General features: G+C 40.0%; 1 protein-coding gene across 1 annotated transcript in view; it reads left to right on the top strand.

Annotated features, from left to right (window-relative positions):
• Window positions 1–21560, top strand: part of grin2da (glutamate receptor, ionotropic, N-methyl D-aspartate 2D, a) — a 249319-nt gene that overhangs the window by 3565 nt on the left and 224194 nt on the right. Inside the window, exon 2 of the mRNA XM_026156009.1 lies at window positions 4118–4187. Coding sequence (XP_026011794.1) covers window positions 4118–4187 — 70 coding nt within the window. The remainder of the gene's footprint in view (window positions 1–4117; window positions 4188–21560) is intronic.

Genomic DNA, 21560 nt, shown 5'->3' with positions numbered 1-21560 from the left:
GTATATATATGCATCACATATGTTTACATCTGTAATTCATCCCCTCAGAAGATTTTCAAGCTGAAAAACTGACCTCTGACACAACTGATAATCGCTGTATTTTAACCCATCCATCCATCCATCCATTCGCGTCCGCTTATCCTTTTCAGGGTCGCGGGGGGCGCTGGAGCCTATCCCAGCTGTCATAGGGCGAGAGGCGGGGTACACCCTGGACAGGTCGCCAGTCTGTCGCAGGGCCAACACACAGAGACAGACAACCATTCGCACTCACATATTCACACCTATGGGCAATTTGGATTAACCAATTAACCTATCTCCACTAAGTGCATGTCTTTGGACAGTGGGAGGAAGCCAGAGTACCCGGAGAGAACCCACATAAACACGGGGAGAACATGCAAACTCCTATATTTTAACCCAAAGTGTGATATTTTCCTAATGCTAAAAAAATCCCTGATCTTCAGTGATCCATTTGAAATAACTAATGTTTCTTGTAGTGATCTGTAATGAAAGTACCGTATTACTATAATGACTTCTACCGTAGTTAGCATGTGCATTAAAAAGAAAACACTGAATGTTTGTGAAACACTGAATGCCTGCAAAAGTCTGGCAATAACCAAATAGGAGCTGAGCAAAATTGGAATTAATTGGTGGTTGAGCTGCACAAGAAAACAGAAGGTGAAACTGCTCTCTAATCTCCAGTGTGCACTGCTATCCAGTGGTCTTTATTGCCTTGTAGGTTCTACACCAAGGAGTACTGAAATCAGTGTAAACACTGCTTACATTTTGCTATTTTTAAGGGATTTTTGTCGAAGCAAGAAATTTTTTTTAGGAGCTTAAACATATTTAACTTTTTAAAAGACACAAGCAGTCTGTGGCTGCAGACCAGTTGCCTCTAATTCTTAGCAGGGGGAAAAAAGGGACAAATCAGGTCTGAAGCTGCAACTAGCAGCCTTTAGTTTCAAGAACAGCAGGATCATTATAGCTGCTCTACACCACAGAGCCATGATCTCCTGCACTAACAAATTAGCACAATCATTCATTCTTACAATATTCATACTTTTTCCACAATGTTACTGCACCAGAGCACGAGATTTAAAGTAGATGTCTACAGGTAGAGGAATCTGTGGGCTACGAAGTGGTGCATGTTTAAGCGAAAGGAAGAATTGCAGACTGTACTGTACTATATTGAATTCATTATTTGTGAGGATGATGTTCTGGGGATGTTTTCAGAAAATGTGTTTTATAAAGCCTGGTTGCCCTGCTGACATTACTCATTTCTCATGAAGGAGATATAGACACGAGGGCAGATATAAACTCTGCACAGCTATGCGCAGATGCAGCCTCTGCACACATTAGCATACTTTAAACAAAAACTCAGGATTCAGTGATTGCAAGGCCAGTTATTGTTGTACATTTTAATTATACTGGGAAATATAACAGCAGACATCAATGCAAATTTTGATGTGTAACACCACCTGCACATGTTCACAGAGGCCCAGTGTGATGGATACCCACAGCTTCTGGGGGATTACATCTGTCAGTGCATAATTCTGGTTTATTACAGTGTTTTACACACCATGTGAACAGCCAAGATCCAAAAAAAGGGCCAGAGATGATGATCAGACAGGTTGTAAACAAGACAAGAGATTAGCCAAATTTACTTGGTGAACTGTGAAATTACTATCCAGTGCTTGCCCTAGGTTGAATGCTTTAGGGATGCGGGTGGTTCACCATACTCATGGGCAATGAGTATGCTCTCTGTTGACATTTCAGATGCACATACTGTACTTTAAAGATTATCAGTACATAATTTGCTTTATGCAGTTCTTATACCTGCATTGCAGTCCCAAACCTTTGAAGGCATTAACCAAAAGAGCTGAATGTGAGAACGCAAATGCGTAGTTCAGTCAAATTGTCCATCAAATGTCTTTTTCCTGCCAGCTTCCTCGTACAAAGTTCCATATGCACAAAAAACAGCTGAAGTAAATGTGTGTTCTTCATGTGTCCCACATCCTGAACATTTAAACATGGAGGACCAAAGTATTTCCAGACACGAGGCTGTCTGGTAAGCGGGCTGCCTTCTGCTATGTGTTATATTTGTGAAAGAGCAACTTCAGTCGATGTCTTGAGAAGCCTCAAGTTTGTTAGTTTGTTTGCAGTCTGCTGTTTTGGGCAGCAGGCTTCAGAAGTGTTTCTGTGAGCCTGAATGTTGAGGGCTGACTTTCAGTACAGCAGACATTTTACACTGGTGCAGGGAAAACAAGTGAAATTAACCAGGACTCACTACACTGTGACAGTGAACCATCATGCAAAAAAGGATGGGCCCATCTAAGTGGAACTGAGCAATCGGTTATATACCTGTACCTTCCTTTGGGACAAGGCCAGGTGTCTGCTATGGAAAAGGTCTTTTGTGAGTGCAGTGTTAGAAACAATAGTTAAAGCCATTAAAATAAGAAATATTTCTTATCTGTAATTTTCTTTTAACTTGCCTTGAAGCCACTTAGACTTCCAGGTTACCGAGCGAACAGACTGTAAAATTAGTTTTAAAAATTGTGAGGCCAACAGAGTTTAACAGCATCTGGTAGCTTGTTAGCTACAGCTGTCGGGATGCTGGTAAGGCTAAACCGTGTGACTGCTGTCACCACCTGTAAAGTAAACGAAGAAAGAACGAAATAAGAAAATCTAAGGAGTAGGAGGAGAAAGGGAGGAAAGAACGGGTCAAGAAAGAAAAGGGACTACAGAAGCAAACTGACAAGGAGAGAGATATGACTCAAACCCCCCACTTAGTGTGCAGAGGTGCCTCTCTGAAGTTGCCACCTGGTCTGCTGTGTCTCTGTGTATGAATACAGCAGTAGAAGTTGTCATGTGTCATCACTTCCCACAATCCATCACAGCATAGTGGTGGCGAAGCAGAGCGAGTGGCAGACAGACAGAGCGACCGAAGGTTGACGCTGCCCGTCTGTGTGTGTGTCTCTTTCACCGTTCGCTGTCAGTCTTCCTCTCTCGTTCTCCGTCTCTTTGCCAAAATCATACACATTTAATTGTGACACTAAGCTGTCTGAATACTTCATTTCAGTCACATAATCCCCAAGTGTTGTTGAAACACATTTACACACACACGTTGTGGGAGAGAGAGCGCAGGAGTGAGTGTGTGGCAATGACATCATATCCACTGAAGGGCTGCGACAGGCTAAATGAGTTCAGCCATTTTGGGTCATTTTCAGGAGTCGGATGGACTTTATTCAGTTTTTGCTTTATTGATTAACTTTGTTTTTTCTTGTTTTACCTTTTTTTTCTTTCCCTGTCTTTTCTGTTTTCCTGCTGTTGTATTCTTTCTCTCCCTCATTCATTCCTACCTCTCTTCCAATATCTTTGTCATTTTTATACTTTTTGTTCCTCTTCTCCTAACTTTGTTTATTTTTTCTTCTTGCTTTTTGTGTGTTCATTATGCTGATTATTTCTGTTCATCTTTGGTCTCTGATTATACTGCCACCATCATGCCTTTCATTCTTCCTTCCTTCTATCCTTCACTCCATCCTTTTAGTACTCGTTCCTCTATTTCGTCTTTCATTTTCTTCTTCTTTCCTTTGTCCATTATCTTCCTTCAGTTCTTCATTTTTGTCTTCTTTCCTTTTTCTTCTTTTTTCCCCATTTCCTGCGTGATATTCCTGAATTACCTGTGGAACATTTCTGTTATTTTGTGGCATTAAAGGAAGGTTGGTGTAAGGGTCAGGTCTAGGTTGTCCTTAATTGAAACCACATCCTTAAAATGTATTGTGATTGCATGCAGTGGTTCATATTTCATGCTACTCATCTTCTATTTGCTTTGACCTTTTACCTTTTCTTCCTTCCGTTGCTCCACATTTTATGCTTACTTCAGTTCCTTTTGCATCTCTCTCTACTCCTTTTCAATAAATCTCTCCACTTCTTTTCCCCCATTCTCCCCATCCCTCATCCATGTTTTTTTCCTTCACCTCAGTACTTTTCCCTCACATCCTTCCTTCATTCCATTTTAGACTACTTGTTGTCTACTTGTTCCTCGCTCCTCTGTTCCCTCCTACTCACAGTCAGACCGTTCATGTTTGCTGATTTTATTTTCTTCATCCTTTTTTATCAGTGCGCTCCATCAGCCTTTGTGAATGGATGCCTGAGAGCAAGGAGATGAATGGACCTGCATTCATCTCTAGGTGTGTTTCATCATACACTGACATGACTCCCCTTGTCCTCCATTGCCCCTAACACACACACACACACACACACACACACACACACACACACACACACACACACACACACACACACACACACACTCACTCTTTGAGCATATCTGATTCAGAACCTGTGCCACTGTCAACAGTGTAGAGAGGGAACTAAGTAAACCTGCAGTGCCAAATCAAGAGAGATTGGCATGGAGGTGGGAGGTGAAGGAGGAGAAAGAGAAGGAAAGGCAAAAAAGAGATGATGACAGGACGTTGGAAGATTAAAGGACGTACTGTACTGTGGAAAAGTCTGGAGTCATCCCTCATGTCTTTAGATTTTGCAGGGGAAAATGGATGCAACAGTTATGTGTGAATATAGTTGAACCTTTCAAATGAATTAAGCATACTTCAGTCTTTTTGTTTCTCCCTGTTTTCTTTCTTAAAGAATGGCTTCTTGATACCCACCCTTCCACTGAGGTTTCTCATGAGGCTTGGCAAACAGTAGTGGATCTGTTGAAGGGCCTCTAATGTCCTCTAATCTTATATGTATGTAAATGGAAAAAAAAAACAACTAATGTCAAAAAACCTTTGGTTCTCCAGGCTTTCCCAAGAACATTCATAGTTCAAAACCACTTCAGAAATTACAAGAAAGTCTGGGTTCTTGGAGACAAAATAAAGAAATGAGGGGTGGCTCCAAACTGTTACACAGCACCGTAAACAGTATGGGGGCAAGAAGAAAAGAAAAGGCAAGGAAAAATGCAGAATTGTAGCAGAGGAAGCAAGGAAGCACTGAAGTTAAGTGAAAGAGGAAAATTGATAAGGTCTGATGGGATGGCAGAGGAGGGAGGAAAAAAGGAATACTGTGATAGAAGAAGGATGGTAGGAGTAGGACAGAAGTGATGAAATGAATGAGAAATAAAGGAATACTATTAGAAAGAAGTGGTTGCAAAAGCAAGAAGAGGTGAAGAAAAGAAAGGTGATGAAGAAGGGAAGGAAGAGAAATGGAAGGGATAAAAGACTGACGTGAAAGGAAGGACTGTCAGTAAGCAAAGGTAGGAAGAATGTAAAAAAAGGAAATGAATGATCTGCAAAGGGGGAGGGAAGGAAAAAGAGGGAAGAGATAACAGTGGATTGAAAACTGGATGAAAAAGAAAATGAAAAAAGTAAATTATGTAGGGAGACAGGAAGAAGGGAATTAAGTTGTGGGGAGGGAGGAAATAGAAAGAATAGGAAGAGTGAAGGTAGACCAATAAGGTGATAGATGACAGGTAGAGGAGATGGTGGGCACACTGTGAGACAGGTGTTACAGGGTCAAAGTTAATTGATGCACACCAAGTTAACATATCCCATTTGTGGACATGTTGTCAGGAATGTGTGTGTTTCTGGTTGGCTTGGCATGAAACAGTGGGTGAGGAAAAAAAAAAGGACAACAGAAAACATCTATTGTACCAGAGTCACCAAAGACTGATGTGACACTTAATGACATAAATTTATGAGGTGTAGATTAAATTAGAGCCAAATTAAATTTGCTCTCTATCTTGATGATGATGATGATGATGGCACCATATGTTGGCAGGAGAGGAGGAAGGACAGGAGGGAGGATGCCTGATTCATGTCGTCCTGATTCATGACTAACAGCAGATTTCTGGTTGTCCCAGATGAAAGTTTGTGAAATGGTCACAGTGGAGACAGGTATTTGTGGCAATCCACAGCTCTCTATCAGTGTGACTCTTCATTAACCAATATGCATCATAATTATTAGGAAATGTAGCGAAAATCAGACATTCAGGGGCGGCTCTGGCTCTAGAGGCAGACTGGTTGCTCACCAACTGAGAAGGTTTATGGTTCATTCTCTGGCTTCTCCAGTAGACAGGATGATGTATCTTTGGGTAAATAACCCCACATTGTCCCTGATATATCCAGTGATGTATATGTGTGATAGATAAAGCAATTAGAATACAAAATAAAATACTGTATTATTGTGTGGGTGAATGCACCTTATAATGTGAAAGTGCCCAGAGTGGTCGGGAAGGCTTAAAAGAACTATTTCACTATTAGATTATTTGCCATTGGTTATGGAGACCAACTGTTCTGCTAATTCAGTGAGGGAAGATGAATTGGTGGTGTGAATATAGCTAGTTACCTCTACGCTGAAACAGCAAGTGCTGTCAACCACAAGAAAAAAGAAATCTTAAGTAACTTTTAGCTAACCACCTTCCTCAGCTGTAAGACTTTGGAATATTTACTGCATTCTTACCAACCAAGAAGAAGCAGGAAAACCATGTGTTTGGGTTATAACCCCAGGTCTGTCCTGTCTTTCCACTACTAGTATTTTATCCCCTCATATTACAGAGCAAAACCCCAAAGCTCGACCCTTTTTTAACTTCTGTATGGAGGGGAATGACCTCTTGCCATTAATCCTGATGTGCTATGATCTTTAGGGCCACATTTACTGACATATTGTTAGTATGTTAGTAAATGCCTTATTTTTTGTACTTGATAATGTAATGAAATGACCATGTTTAATCTTAACTTAGTTTATAATGGCGGGACAGGGATATGTGTATGATTTTGGTTCTGTCCAAAATATCTCCCCCCAAATTGTTTATGTTCTAACGTGAATTGTGCCTTTTAAAACACACCAGAATTTACTTCACATAGACTTTGAACACTGCTGTAACTACCTAGGTTGTAATGTTAAGAGATTCTTTCTAGTTTAAGCATCTCGAACAACCAAGGCATGAACTGATTTGTGCAGCAGCCCAAAAACCTCTGTGGCTGCATTGAATCCATCCCTGCACATATTAATCAATACATAGGTCATCTTCAAAACCACTGACAGGTGAAGTGAGTAACATTGATCACCTTGTTACAATGTAACGCTCAACTGGGAAATCTTGGATCTTGGCATTTGTGTTGAAGTTACTTACGTACCTAATCATTATTTAAGATTCAATGAACCAGTGGTAACAGCACCTGTGAAGAGAAGATGACACCCTCCACCGTCCTTCACTCATCCAGGGTATTTTCACCTTTCTGCACTGATTTCTGCTGAAGAATTGTAAAACGTTATTACCTCTATAGTTATCTACTGCATATTAACTATTAGCTGAAAACTGCAGAGGAGTTTTTTTTTTTGACCACTCCTATATCAAAAGTAGCTCCCTTTGGCATTAAACTAGGGATCGGTCACTGTTAGATAAAACTGTCAATTACTACACTATGGAACCACTATTGGCAAACTGTCCAAAGATCTCTACTATAAGAAGCATTAATGACGAATAAAGGTGGTGTATTAAAACAGCTGGTTAAAGTGATTACTCAGAGACACTAATCTAAAAGTGTTGGTGACACCTGCACCAGTTCAACTTGTCTGTTTTTTTTTTTCTTAAATTAAAACTACACATAGTAAGAGCTAACACCTCCTCTCTGTTGTCAGTGCTTTCTTTGCTGATTCCACTACAGCACAGATTTTGACCAAGGTGGTTAGTTAGAGAAAGAATAAGTGTTATGATGATAAATCATAAGATGATAATTCACTTTCTAAGGCTAGCTGTTTCAACATAAAGTGCAGATGTTAAATCATCTCAGATCAGTGAAAGCAGAGCTTGTCTAGCACACTAAGTACCATAAATCTCTTGTCGAAGACCAGAGGGTTATCTACAATATCCATGAGTCTTTCAACTTGACAAGCTCCAGCTCTTGTTAACAGGACACAGTTATCTATGAAATCTAGTGCGCTTGATTCCAGTAAAGTTGGGGGCAAGTAGTGTTAATCCTGCTTCCAGAGACAAAAGCCAACTGCAGCCACAAGATGTCAGTAATACAAAACATGGATGCAGACAGATGGGAGAACAAGTTGTTTGTTTTGTTACACATACAGCCTTCTTTCCTTACCTTCTTATTCTTTAATGCATATATTTTCTATTAAATTTACTTTTTTTTTTCTCTTCTGGCCACTTGGGCATATGCAGTATAACATGGGAAACTTTACTCAGCCGCAGATACATACCCAATTTGATAGTATGTTTAACCACGTGTGAATTAGGTCTCCCTTCTGTGTTTGTCACTGAGACATGTGGATAAGGCCTTTGGAGATCAGGTACACAGGAGCTTCATCAGATTTGAACTTTGGGAATTTGGACTTTTTTCTTTATCATGTTCCTCGAGTTATGCCCTGGCAGCATCGTCCTGCTGCTGGAGGCTTCAACCAGTAGGCAGCTCCATTTCCATGGGGTACAGACCATTCCGAAATAACATCCATATAACCATCTGGGCACAAGGGCTCTCAGGGCAACATTGCATTGAGGTGATTACCGTTTCACATTTAACTTAACAGATTGCTGTTTTCAATTGTTAAATTCTTTTTATGAGTTTAATTGACAAAAATATATAGTATATACAAATAATAGTTTATAGAATACTATATTGTAGTATATCGTTTTCTAGTAGTTTCTGGAGTTAACATCTAAATCCAGTAAAACATCTAAGTGTTTTCTGTTTTACTGCAAATAATACACATTGAATAAACCCATTGTGCCAGCAGCAGCCTGTTCTGCTAAAAATCGTTATCAGATTATTTTATTAACCGTCCTCTCTGTATATTTTCCTACATGACACAAATATGTGGGCATATCAATATTTAGCAACCTTACAATTTTCTCAGATTGCTTTGCAGCTGCTGATGTGCTCATTCTGCCTTTTGAAAATTACCAAATCATTAATAACTATTGTACAGCTGACCATTATTAGATGTTGTACTACAGGTTTTAAATTTGACCAGCTGTTATAAATATACTCTTTTTACACTTACGGGCAAGAACGATGCTGTGCTTTTCTAATAAATATATTTATTTTTTCAGCTTTCTTTTATTTTGTAAAACATTTCAAGGTAAAAAGAGAGTGAAGGATAAGGAAGCAATTCAAGTGGATGTCATGCAGTAACATTTCTGGGAGGGATTTAAAACCAGGCCATCACATTTGCACAGTGCATTATGCACCTTAACCAACAGACCCAAACTTTATTACCAAAAAAATCATGAAAGCAATGACACTTTTCTGTATAAAATCTAAGACTATTGGTGGTTGTTGCCTCTCAGCAAGCATTAATTCACCTTCTTTCCATCAAAAGATATAATGGCAATAAGACTGAATACGTGTGCAGAGTGAGCTGCTCTTCATCTTTGGTTTTACTTACTGACTGGGTCAGGTGTCGCACTAATCCTTCACTTGGGATTAGCCAAGCAGCTACATGAAATATTTGAAAGAAATTTGTCAAAAGCATCAGTAGCAATGAGAAAAAGGCACAACAGCTTGTGGAACATGAGAAAGGCATCTTGAGCAGAGGAGGAGGAGGAAAGACCAGGGTAAAAAACAAAAGGACACTCAGAAGAACATTCTAGAATTGAAGAGAACTAACCAGGGGCTCACTGGGCCGGCCTGTCGCTGTAAATCTACATCACTGGATTAATGTGGCTTGAGCCAGCTGAGGAGAGAGTTGGGGAGGAGGGAGGTGAGGGATTTGTTCGTTGCACCTGTAACCCCACCTGATGTAGCTCTCAGAGACAAGGGCAGCAGGGAATAACAGAAGGCGAGTGGTGAGAAAAAGAATGAAGGATGAAGGGAAAAGAAAGCGACTGAGCATACTGAGGTGAGGGTGAAACCTGCACCTGTAGCATTGCATCAGCTGAGGATTAGCAGTCTTTCTCTGTCTCTTACTTCACCTCATTTTTGTTCATCGCTTTCCCTCTCCATGTCATCCTATATTTCCTTGGCCTTTCTTTCCTTTCTTCCTGCTCATGTCTCCCTTTCAGTCAGCTCAGCCGCGGCTGCCTATTAGCCTGCAGCCACTGTGCATTTTTGACTTTGTAGGCTATTAGCCCACAGCCAGCCTGAATACCCTTCTCTCCCAAAATCAGAGCTGAATATTGTTAGAGGAGCTTTGGAGAGGGAGGCAATTTTTGATGTGTTGTTGAGAAAATGCCTGCGTGACTCTTCCCAGTGTCAGAGGCTTAGGGTGCAGTTTAGATGAGATCCTTGCCTCACGCCACATCTCAAGGTTGCAGTGACTACAGTGCAGTGAATGCAATGTAGTCAATTAGACAGGGTTCGAATCCTTGCACAGGCGCGGTGGGGAAAGCTGAATGAATGATACTTTCACCTTGCTTAAAGACTCCTACCCAAGTGCAGGCACGCAAGGCACTTAGCCTCCAGCTGGTTTTTGGCTAACAGAGGACAACTGGGGTTCGTCCAGCCAAAAATGAGTGAACTGCATTCGAAGTGGGTCAGTGGTGGAAGAAAGTCTGCAATATAACCAGTGATGATGCTAAATGTGGATGATTTCTTTTAATATATTTGGTTTTATTATAAAAAATGCTTTTCAGATTTAAATCTGTTTGTTTTTGCTACTTTAATGGGCCTGGGTGCATTGATCTGTCTCTCCATTTTAACATCATTGCTGTCATTTTGTCAGTGCTACCATAAACACATGCCAGCAAGTGTCTCCATTAACACAAAAAGCAAACTGCACTACAGGCTCTCTGAGTTAACTTTTCAAGCCTGATCAATTTATAAGTCTGAAAAATGTGGAAAGAAAAAAAGAATCTACAGCCAACAATACACTGTTAGATAGATATATAATTTTTGTCAACCCAAAGCTAATTGTTCATTTATGTTGGTAAAATTAATGTTTTAAATTAACATTGACATGCCCGCTCCATTAGAAAAAAATATACAGCTCTTAAAACGCTCACCCTGTGCAAAAATATTGATAGAAACAAATACATGAAAACTCTGTTAATTCAAGCCATTCATTTACTGTTTGTAGTCATTACTACATCTTTTAGGCCTGGCAATAACAATATTTGATGAGGAGGAATTGAATTTGTTAAAAAATGCTTTAGTTTTAATACAAGCATGTTCCCTCAGGTTTCATGTGAGTGCTCTGTTTGATACAATTCATTACACAAATGTCTTTCTAAATATTAAATTGCGTGTTCTACTTTATGATTTTCTAAGTGGAACACATTCACAAAGCTTCTGTGAACTTCTGTAAATAAATTTCATTCATATAGTCAAATGAAAAAGAAAGTTGTCGGAGGACTTTGTAGAGTCCTGTGGAAGATAAGTGCAGCGACGCTTGCACAGAAATTAACCAGCTGCTGCTAATAAAATGCACTTGAATAATTGATCATCAGGAAGTGTGACAGTTTCATTCGGGTGTGTTTTAACATTACAGTGGACATGAACAATTATCAGAAAAACTAACAACCCCCTCCAAGAGACTCTGCAGCCCTCAGTTAGTATTTTAAATATTAAAGTTCGTCCTACTAAAATTAGAAAGACAGACTGAACAAGTATGGCTTATTTGGAACAGAGAAAGCCTTTTGTCTCGCTCTAAACGACTGAAAATTTGATTTTGGGTTTCGAAGTAAGCCGCGTTCAGAAAGCTTCCATTTACATCTTTGCATAATTTTCACTTGTGCACGATTTAAATGTTTAACATAAATTCAAAGTTATGCTGATGACACGTGTCTAATTTTTTGCAGAGCCAAATGGCATGCATGGTTTGAGTGCAGCTATAATTCTTTTCCAAGCAAAAAAGTCAGGAAAACTCTTTTAAAGTTCAGCAAAGACAAAACAGAAAGTCCTGGCCTCCGGGTGAAGAAGAGATGCACCATCCAGGGATTTGGAATTGGTGGTTTCTTGGGTTCGATCAAAAGCTATGAGCCTTTGTGTTATCTTTGACTCTGATTTGAGATTAAAGTGATCAACCTAACATCTTGAAAGTATGCCGATGGTCTAATCCACATTTCGATCTCATGCATTTGAACTCCACTGGCTCTCAGTGTCTTTTGGTTGGTTTTAGTGTCTTAGTGATGGCTTATACAATAAAGCTCTAAATGACCTGTAGCCTAGATAAACTGCAACCATTCTGCTGTTCTATGCAAAGAACCACAGTCTTAAAAAAGCCCAACGGGGAGACTTTTTTTTAAGTCTGTGCTCACAAGGCTTTTGGTGTGATAACTTCATGAGATACTTGATTCACATTTGTTTTATATTGTTCTGACTTTGTAACTGCTGTAGTCTGAAGCTGTAGTTTTGTTCCTGTGCTTTTCCTGTTTGACTGTTGGGAACATAAAAAGGAAAGATTAGTCACAAAAAATTAAAGGCCCTACTGTTGTAATGAATGTGGTTTTTAAATTAGAGAGTATTAGAGTGATTAAAAACTGAATAGTTAATACACATTTTTAAAAACCTACTTTTGCATATGCATGTAGATAAGAATTTTGTTTTGGTTTTGTTTGGGGTTTTTTTTTTTTTTTTTTTTTTTACCAGAATATGTATCTAAAGATTGGAATCTAGAGTTATAAAATTGAATATACAGTTAATTTATTGTAGGGTTTAGTCCCAGTTGCTAGTGTCCACTGAAAAGCCTTTTTTTGCGTATAATTTAATTAAGGTGGCTTTAATTAAAGATGGATTTGGCACAAATTATTGAACATAATCAATAAATTGTGGACTGGAAACTGTCACATATCATTCAGTTTGACAGGTATTCATTATGAGTGATTGAATTCTATTATGGAGGGAGTAATGAACTGACTTCTCTGTAAGATATTGTGATGAGGTGGATAAACAACACTCAGACTGATTGATAATCACAGCATAGCAGCACATGCAAATAATAACTCTGGAAAAAAAGTAGGTTTCTTCCATTGCCAAACAGGCAGCATGTGGCATTTGTGTCAGCAGATGAGGAAAAATCACTTTGGCATTTAGAGCACATAAATAGCTTTGGTGCAACACAAAGAGAGACTATAGGAAAAGATCAGGTATGTTCAAGCACATGACCTCCAAACAGCGAGCGTATCATCAGCCTGCGGGATAAGCAATGGTGAAGCAGCTCTGCAGCAATGTTTCATTTGGGTCTTTAGTTAAAATGAGTTTCTGTAGACATCACTGACTGTAACTGTAATTTAATTTCACCCAATGTCTTCTTCTGCAGCTCCAGAGCTTTTTGCCCAAAGCAGTTTCTGCCCCCTAGCTGCCCACAGTCCAGCCGGCTAATAAGATGATAAGCACCATTTGCTTGAGAAGATCTCTTTAGTTCTACCTAAATCCCTTCTAATTTGCTCATTTACCCACTTTAGTAACAACCTTTGTTCACTTTGGGCAGAGATGAAAATGCTATTGCACAATCAATCAGCTGTGCACAATTGACGATTACATTCAGACAGACTTTTGTGCCTCTTACTTTCTGTATTTCCTGGTGTTTCTATCATTGTGTGGAAAACGGATAAGGAACTTTTTTTTTCTTTGCTTTCCCTGAAGCTGATGTGACCTGTGCATTCTTGAATAACTGCCTCCTTGTAATATTAGTGAATTATAAGCTTATTATAGTCGCTGCCGGGTGTTTTGGATGACTGTGTCGGCTATATCCATGAACCCAAAAAGCGACGTTCCCGTCTTATTTGCTCCAAGCTCTGCTTGTGACAGGTATTAAACTCGTCTGCTTCCTTTAAATCCTTTGTTTACACACAAAAGATTTGCTGAACATTTTTTTTGTTTTGTTTTCAACAAAGTATTAAATCTCACACAGTTTATAGTGTCTATAATTTTCTAGCAAAACATTTAGGATTCAGCGTTTTGCTCAAAGGCACGCTGGCAGCAGTTGTTAAAAACATGGAGCTCTTAAACTGTGATTCATGTAAAAAATAATTCGTTCACTAGACTCTATGCAGTCCCACCATTACTGCTTCCATAGAAATTAGTAGTATATGTAGCCGCTAAGTGCTTGTATTTAAATATGCTTAAATAATTGACAATCAGCATGTCTGACACCATAAAAGCTGAAGTTTTATTGATTTGCTGTTCCTTTCTGAGCAGAAACCAATTCAATTCAATTTTTTGTACACCAAAATCTCCCCCAAAGTAGATTGAACAAGTATGGTTTGTTTGGAAGGACTGACCTGAAAAAAAGACTTTCCTCTCAAACAAGAATATGGTAACACAGCTTAGATTTGCAAAACTGTATCTGAACAAACCACAAGCCTCCTGGAGTAATATCCTTTGTACACACCAAAAGACCAAAGTCATGATATTTGCATGTGATGCGGTGGTGTGTTCAGAGAAAATCAAATACAGCATATTTCCTCATACAAACTATTATGCACAGCCTTAGAACCTGGGCACTTTGCAGTCATTTAGTTGACCACCAACTCTTCTGCATATCAATGTATTTTAAAGGCCATCTGTATAAAAATATAGCTTGATAAAACTAGATCTTGGTAGAGGACAATGATCCCCTGCACATCAACAACTCAGAATGGCCAAAAACGAAGATAGATAAGGTGTTGCTGTGGTGAAGTACATGTCCAGACCTCAGCCTGATTGAAATGCTGTGATGGGACCTTAAAAGAACTGTACATAAAACACATGCTTGGAAAGCTCAATCAACTGAATGGGCATTGGAAGCAAGGAAGTAAGAAACACAGAAAGTCATATAGAAAATTATTATTTTTCTCAGTTCAATTCAATTTTATTTATACAGCACCAAATCACAACAAGTTGGCTTAAGGCGCTTTATATTGCAAGGTAGACCCTAGATTAATGCATACAGAGAAAAATCCAACAATCATAGGACCACCTAAGAGCAAGCACTTTGGCGACGGTGGGAAGGAAAAACTCCCTTTCAACAGGAAGAAACCTCCGGCAGAACCAGGCTCAGGGAGGGGCGGGGCCATCTGCTGCGACCAGTTGGGGTGAGAGGAAGAAGACAGGATAAAGACATGCTGTGGAAGAGAGCCAGAGATTAGTACACACAAGTCTATGAAAACGTTCTTCTTCACGTCTAAAAAATAAAACATGCTTGCAGGGTGTCGGCTAAAATGTGAGGGCTACTGTTTTTCTTTTTTTCTTTCTTTCTTTTTCTATTTTTAATTAAAACTCGTGATTACATGAAATGATAATATGAGTTTACTTCAATGCAGGGATGCATGGCTGTCATGGCTCCAGACAGGGAGCAGTTTTATCACATTCACTTGCAACAGTGCTACCTTTTTGCCATTCTGCCCGTGTGAACTGGAGACGTCATCTGATAATGTTCTGACCTGATTATCCCAACATTGTCAGGATTTCATGTGTGAAAATGGATTTTGAGTTGCAGTAGTTACTAACAAAAGGTTCTTTTAAGCAGTGACTAACAGCCAGATTCTCCCAACTCTGATTCAAACTGGTCATTACCCCAGTCGATTCTCTGGAGTTATAAAGGTCAAAATCGCTGTTTTCTATGTAAGACCATTTACTGGTGGCAACTACTATCCTATTTTCCGCATTAAGCAATTTTATCACATTTGCCTGACATGTCCTTTACTAATGGACATTTGATGCCATCTAAATTATTTGTGTTAACTCATAAATGATACAGAGCTTACAGGTAAAAATGAATCAGCTTGTTCTCTCAGACTCTCAGCTTGTGAGCAGGCAGGTCAAGCTCAATCACAAAGAAGGTTCTTCTATCCACGAGCAATCAAGTGTATAGATAAAAGGCTGTTAAAAAGTAAAAGTAAAACTCGAGGCAGTCAAGGCTAGAGGAGGTAAATGTTGTGTCAGCTCCACTGCTGTAGATGCAGATGAGTCACAATATGAAAGTGCCGTTGCCTTATCCAGACTCATAATGGTTATGAAGCGCATTCTCTAGATAGCTATCCGAGCTCTGTGGTTCTCAAATATTTTTGACATGAGGCCACATCATTACTTATAATTACACCTGTGTAAATCATAACTAAGGCTAATTACAAAGTGCACCTGGGCATCATCTAAAGGCACATTTTAACTTAAATAGACCAGAATAGTGCATTCATATTTGATTTTTGCATACTTTGATGCTGTCTTTGAATACTATCTATATTCAAACAAATTGCTAAAAAAATTTATTAATTAAAAAATGAATTATATTTTATGATTTAAACATTACCCTGCAAAATGGGGAATCTGGTGAGATTTTGGGTGGCATATGTTGACTGCATCCTTTTAATGACCAGGACTGAAGAGAGGAGGAATAAAAGGCACGGGGGATGAGGAGTGTGAAAGACAGATGAAATGGAGCTGCTGGAGAGGTGACGAAGAGGACAGTATCAGACAGATAGGACACAGAGTTAACAGTTTGTCACAGATCAAATTTGTCACAGTCAAAAAGGAGCCCTTGTAACATAATAGAAGCACGAGGTATGAAACCAAGGCTGGTCGGCTTTCAGAACCGAACAAGGTATTGACACCATACTATCTGAGGGGACATTTTTTTTGCCTGCTGATGAATGCAATAATAACATGAATCACTTTCCATTCAAACACAAATTTGCAGTAAAAATCATGTAAAGTGCTTCTGGACTCATGTAAAGGTTCAAAGTTGTTTCGGCAGCAGAGGTGGGTGGGGGGTGGCGCCATGCAATATAAGGTAGGTGGTGATGTTATGTGTCATCGGTGTATCAAAAATCTTTCACCAATTCATAAGACATAAATATTGGTGCCACCAATAAGCCTGTGAAATGCACATATCAATAAACAGTATTCACTCTCCCATCCAAATCATTGAATTCAGGCGTTCCAGTCAAGTCCAGGGCCACAGGTGACGACAAATCTGCAGAGTCAGAAAGTTTGGTGGAGAGGGGGATTATGGTGTGGGGATGTTGTTCCAGGAGTTGACCTCGGCCACTTAGTTCCAGTGAAATGAACTCTTAATGCTTCAGCATACCAAAATGTTTTGGACAATTTCATGCTCTCAGCTTTGTAGCAAGAGCTTGGAGACGACCCCCTTCAATTCCGTCATGACCGTGCATCAGTGCACGAAGTAGTTCCATAAAGACATGGATGAGTGAATTTGGTGTGGAACAACTTGACCGGCCTGCACAGAGTCCTGACCTCAACCCGACAGAACACCTTTGGGATGAATCAGAAACTCCGAGCCAGACCTTCTCGTCCAACATCAGTGCCTGACCTCACAAATGCACTTCTTGAAGAATGGTCAAAAATTCCCATAAACACACTCCTTTTTTTTTTTTTTTTTTTATTTATTTTATTTTCACTTACTGAATACGGGACAGACTTGACTGGGGGAAAGAAGGGGAGAAAGAAAGAGGGAAAGAGAAACAGCTGAGAAGAGGGACGGGGAAGAAGGGCAAAAGACAAAAACCAACAGAACGGGCAGAGAAAAAAAAATGCATATATCGATCACCTGGATCACCTGCTGAGAAAGAAAAAAGAAAGCAAGCAGAAGAGAACAAGAGTAATAGAATAAACAACATCACAATATGGGAATATGACAGTAAATACTAAATATTAAACATTATTGTGCAGCACATAAGATCAACAGAACACAGTGTGCTTTGAGGTAGGAGCCAAAAAGGGTGTAGTTTGTGGGTGTGATCACCCGTGTGTACACCTGTGAGCATGGACGCGCTTATTTTTTGTTTTTTTAAAAGGTTCCTTCATGTAATAATCTGCTAGAGGGTGTGGGGGGGCCACAGCCCCGTCCTCCAGGGCGTGAAGCAGGTGTGGAGGAGATCAAAACTCCAGACATCCAGAGGCCCCCAGAACACAAGAAACCATGGAAGACCAACAGAGGGGCAGCCGCGCCACTGTCCCAGAAAGAGCTGAGGAGAGTCCCAGATGAGGGCTCACTCAGCAGCCGCGGAGCAGAAGCCAGGGGGAGTTGCAGTGACGCGCCCGTGAGCTCCGCCGGCAGCCAGCTGCGCCTGAGTGACCGAGCCCCAGGCCGAGAGGCCGGGGGCACCCCACCTCCGAAGTGGCCCGAGCGAGCCCCAGGCTCCAGGCCCCGATAAGCGGCCGCCAAGGAGTGAGCCGGTGTGTACCTGGACGCCCATCCCCGGACACAAAGAACCACCAACGCACCGATGTCTGAGGGGATCCGCCACTGGCAGGGGAAGTGGTGGTAGGGGGAGATAGGCCTCCAAACCTTGGAGGGCCTGAGATGTCCCCAGAGAGGTGGCGCCTGACACCCAACCTGACATATAGACACAGACATACAGGCACACACAGATACAAACATCCATTCCCACCCTCATGCTCTCATATGCACTTACTCCACACTCAACCAACGTGGAGACAGACATAAAGAGACGTTGTACACACGATCACACTCCCCAAGCGTACTCTACAAACCGGGTCTAGGTGCCCCCGCCCCTGGAGGGGGGAACTGCACCCAGACCCAGGTGGTGCCATAAACACACTCCTAAACCTTATGAAAAGCCCTCCCCGAGGAGCTGAGGCTGATATAGCAGCAAACTGTGGGCCAACATGATATGAAATCCTTTGAAGGCAGACCAGTGAACACTTTTGGCAATATAGTGCAAATATTAAAATTTTAATAGAAGTGAAATTAAGTCAGTATCGCCATTATTTTACAACTGACCAAATTTTAACAGACTTTCCAAATATGCAGCTGCTAACTCGGCAGAGACTTGTCTTCATTTTCTCTTTCTGAAGACTTAAATGACACACGTCTCTCTCGACACTTTGTGGCTTGTTTCACCAACTTAACTCCTTTTCACACTTCACAGTTCAGCACCATTGCAGCATATAATTTGCTATTAATCTTATGTATATGAGTGTTTTTAATCATATCACTAAGCACTGCCCACCATGTGCCCTGGCAGGAGTTTAATTGGAGACTCTAATCATCTATTATCATTCTTTCGCAAAGTGAGTCATCCACTCTGAGGTAAAGCTGCCAAAAGCCTGCAGACTCTTGGCCTTCCGAGGTTTGTAGTCAGCTACACCTGCTTCGGTGGGCTTGGTCAGGGATTTGGGAGATGCTTCGTGGGCGGGTGATTAAATATGGTGATGGGCCACAAAAGGAAACTTGACAGCTGCCAGTTAGTGAGCCAGTGAAACGTGAGAGGTGTTTAAAAAACAAAAACAAAAGCTGTTTTTAAATTCTCATTTAAGCGACGAGCACAGAAACAAAGCTACAAAAGAATGACAAAGATGGGAAATTCCAGAAAACAATGTGTGGTTATAAATAAATTTAGAAGCTTAACCTCGGCCACACACATTTCACAGTGATGTATAAACATTTTTCTGTATTACTGAAACATAAATCAAAGGTTTCCAGTGCTCCTTCTCTTAAGGCTTCCTTTTTTGTTTGCTTTTGTTTGTTTTCAAGGCTCCTGAGCTGACAGCTTCTATTCTTTAACCTGAGATAAAAATGACCTTGTGAGTTTGTGCACATCCACGACGTGTCCTGTTTGCTAATTTGTGAAGAACCAGTCTGATTATCTGGTGTCTGAGGTAAATAATTCACATGTTTTCACTCTGCATGGCCACTCCTTCGTGACTATGTATTGTGTATGAGAATTTATAAATATGGACCAAAGCAGTGTTCTGTAATGATATTCTAATCTTCTGACTGCTGTAAACAGTTGGTGTACATCAAAAGATACAAATACACTGCATGAAAGGAGGGGGGGAGGGGGGTTATCAGGCGTATGCTATATTTAATATACATGCCATGAAGCAACTTGAACGATTTTAAAACAAGTAAATATGTCAAAAATGGTATTATGCTATATCTGTGGTACACCATGAATTATGTGAACAAATATTAATCAACAAAACTTAAATAAATTTTGCCTTAAGTGCTCTTTTCCATCTCTATTAACCATGAAAGCATCATAAAATCCAGTTAAGGTAATATGCAGGTCATAGCAAAGACACCATCTCTACACCTGTGAAATGCTGGTATTTGCTATCTGATATTTATCTTCCAGGTGGTATATTGTCTGTGTTCAGTGCTGAGTTTTGCCAGATACAGTTTAAGGCTGCGCCCTATTTTTCCGAGACTCGTTTTTCAAATCTTCATGTCTTCTTTTGGTTCGCCTCCTTTGCTCTTTATTCCTTCTCTTTTCTGACAGCGAAAGACTCTGAGTGACAACAACAGACACCGTGGAGCAGATCTCAGTCCCTAAATCACCCATGGCAAATCTTTTTTTCTGCCTTCACCTGTCTTTCTCTTTTCCAACTTTGTGTGAGCTTCTTTGTTCGTGTCTGAGATTGTCATTCTCTTGGTCTGTCTTTCAGTCTTTATTTATCCAGCCTTGGGTTTTGCTGAGCTTGCAGCTCTTTTATTAATTCAAGGTCCTCATTCACATCTCTACAGTTGCACACGTCATGGGTAGGAGCTGAATGTTTCAATGTTTTAAGTCTTTTTGTCCACTAAGGATGTAATACCAGTGACTTAAGCATGTGTTTGCCATTTCAGTTGCTAGGCGTCTGTCAGTTAAAACGAAAACAGATATTTATGAATGAATTCAATACATTCATAAATATCAATTCATGCTACATTTAGTCATATATGCTCAAGTAATTTCACTCAAATGCATTAACTGCAAATAGATAGCCCTTTATTTGTCACGTGCATATGCAATGAAATTAGACCCCTTCCGACATTACTTACATTTCATGTACATCACATTGGGAAAACAGGTCGGAGAGAGGTAGGATGGAAACAATGAAATATGAGGAGGAGAAAAAGGAGCTCCACCCAGACTGAGCTCCTACAGGAAGACGGTTTGAGAACAGGAAAAACCACGTCAGCACAGAGAGCTCATGAAGCTTCACACAACATAAAGGACGTGCAGTCATTTGTATGTGATCAACTGAAGAGAGTCTACCTGTGGTCAAACTAACAACTTAATCAATGAAAAAATTATTTTCAAATTGTTGTATTATTATCCAGTGTTAATTGTTTAGAGCATATTGCCATTTACAAGCAGCCTAAATTTTATCCACTTTATTTAATTGTATTAATTGATTTCTGAACTTACTTATACTATGTTTCTAACACTGATATGTATGAAATTTCCAGGGGGAAAAAAATCACACATTATATGTTTAAATTAAACTTGTGCACTTGTGTTAACTAAACCCACCACACTGTACAGGCCACAGCACTATTCTCAATACAGAGTTTGCAGCTTATAAAAGGTTACGGGTTCTTTTTTGACCTCGTTTCCTGCTCACCTTAAACATCCCCGTTTATTGACTCTGCCTTAAAAAAAATAGGCCTTGTGAGTTGCACCTGTGGCCCTTGATTTTCATCAAATAAAGCTGTGTTAGCAAAAAAACAAGGAGGAAAAAGTCCTTAAGAAACGGTGTCTGGTGCTGAAGAAAAAAAAGCAACTATAATTCAAAATGTCATCTCTATACCTCTCTAGTCTCTGTTGTGAGTAATGGTGCAGAAAAAAAAATCTTCCTGACCTTCAAACTTTAAACTCTGTATTATTCCTCTAAGTTAGGTTTTTTTTTTTCCCATCACTTCTTTTCTCTTACTCCATCTCTTCC

This window comes from Astatotilapia calliptera, chromosome 22 (genome assembly GCF_900246225.1).
Source record: "Astatotilapia calliptera chromosome 22, fAstCal1.2, whole genome shotgun sequence".
Lineage (NCBI taxonomy): Eukaryota > Metazoa > Chordata > Actinopteri > Cichliformes > Cichlidae > Astatotilapia > Astatotilapia calliptera.
This window is presented reverse-complemented; position numbering and strand designations above follow the sequence as displayed.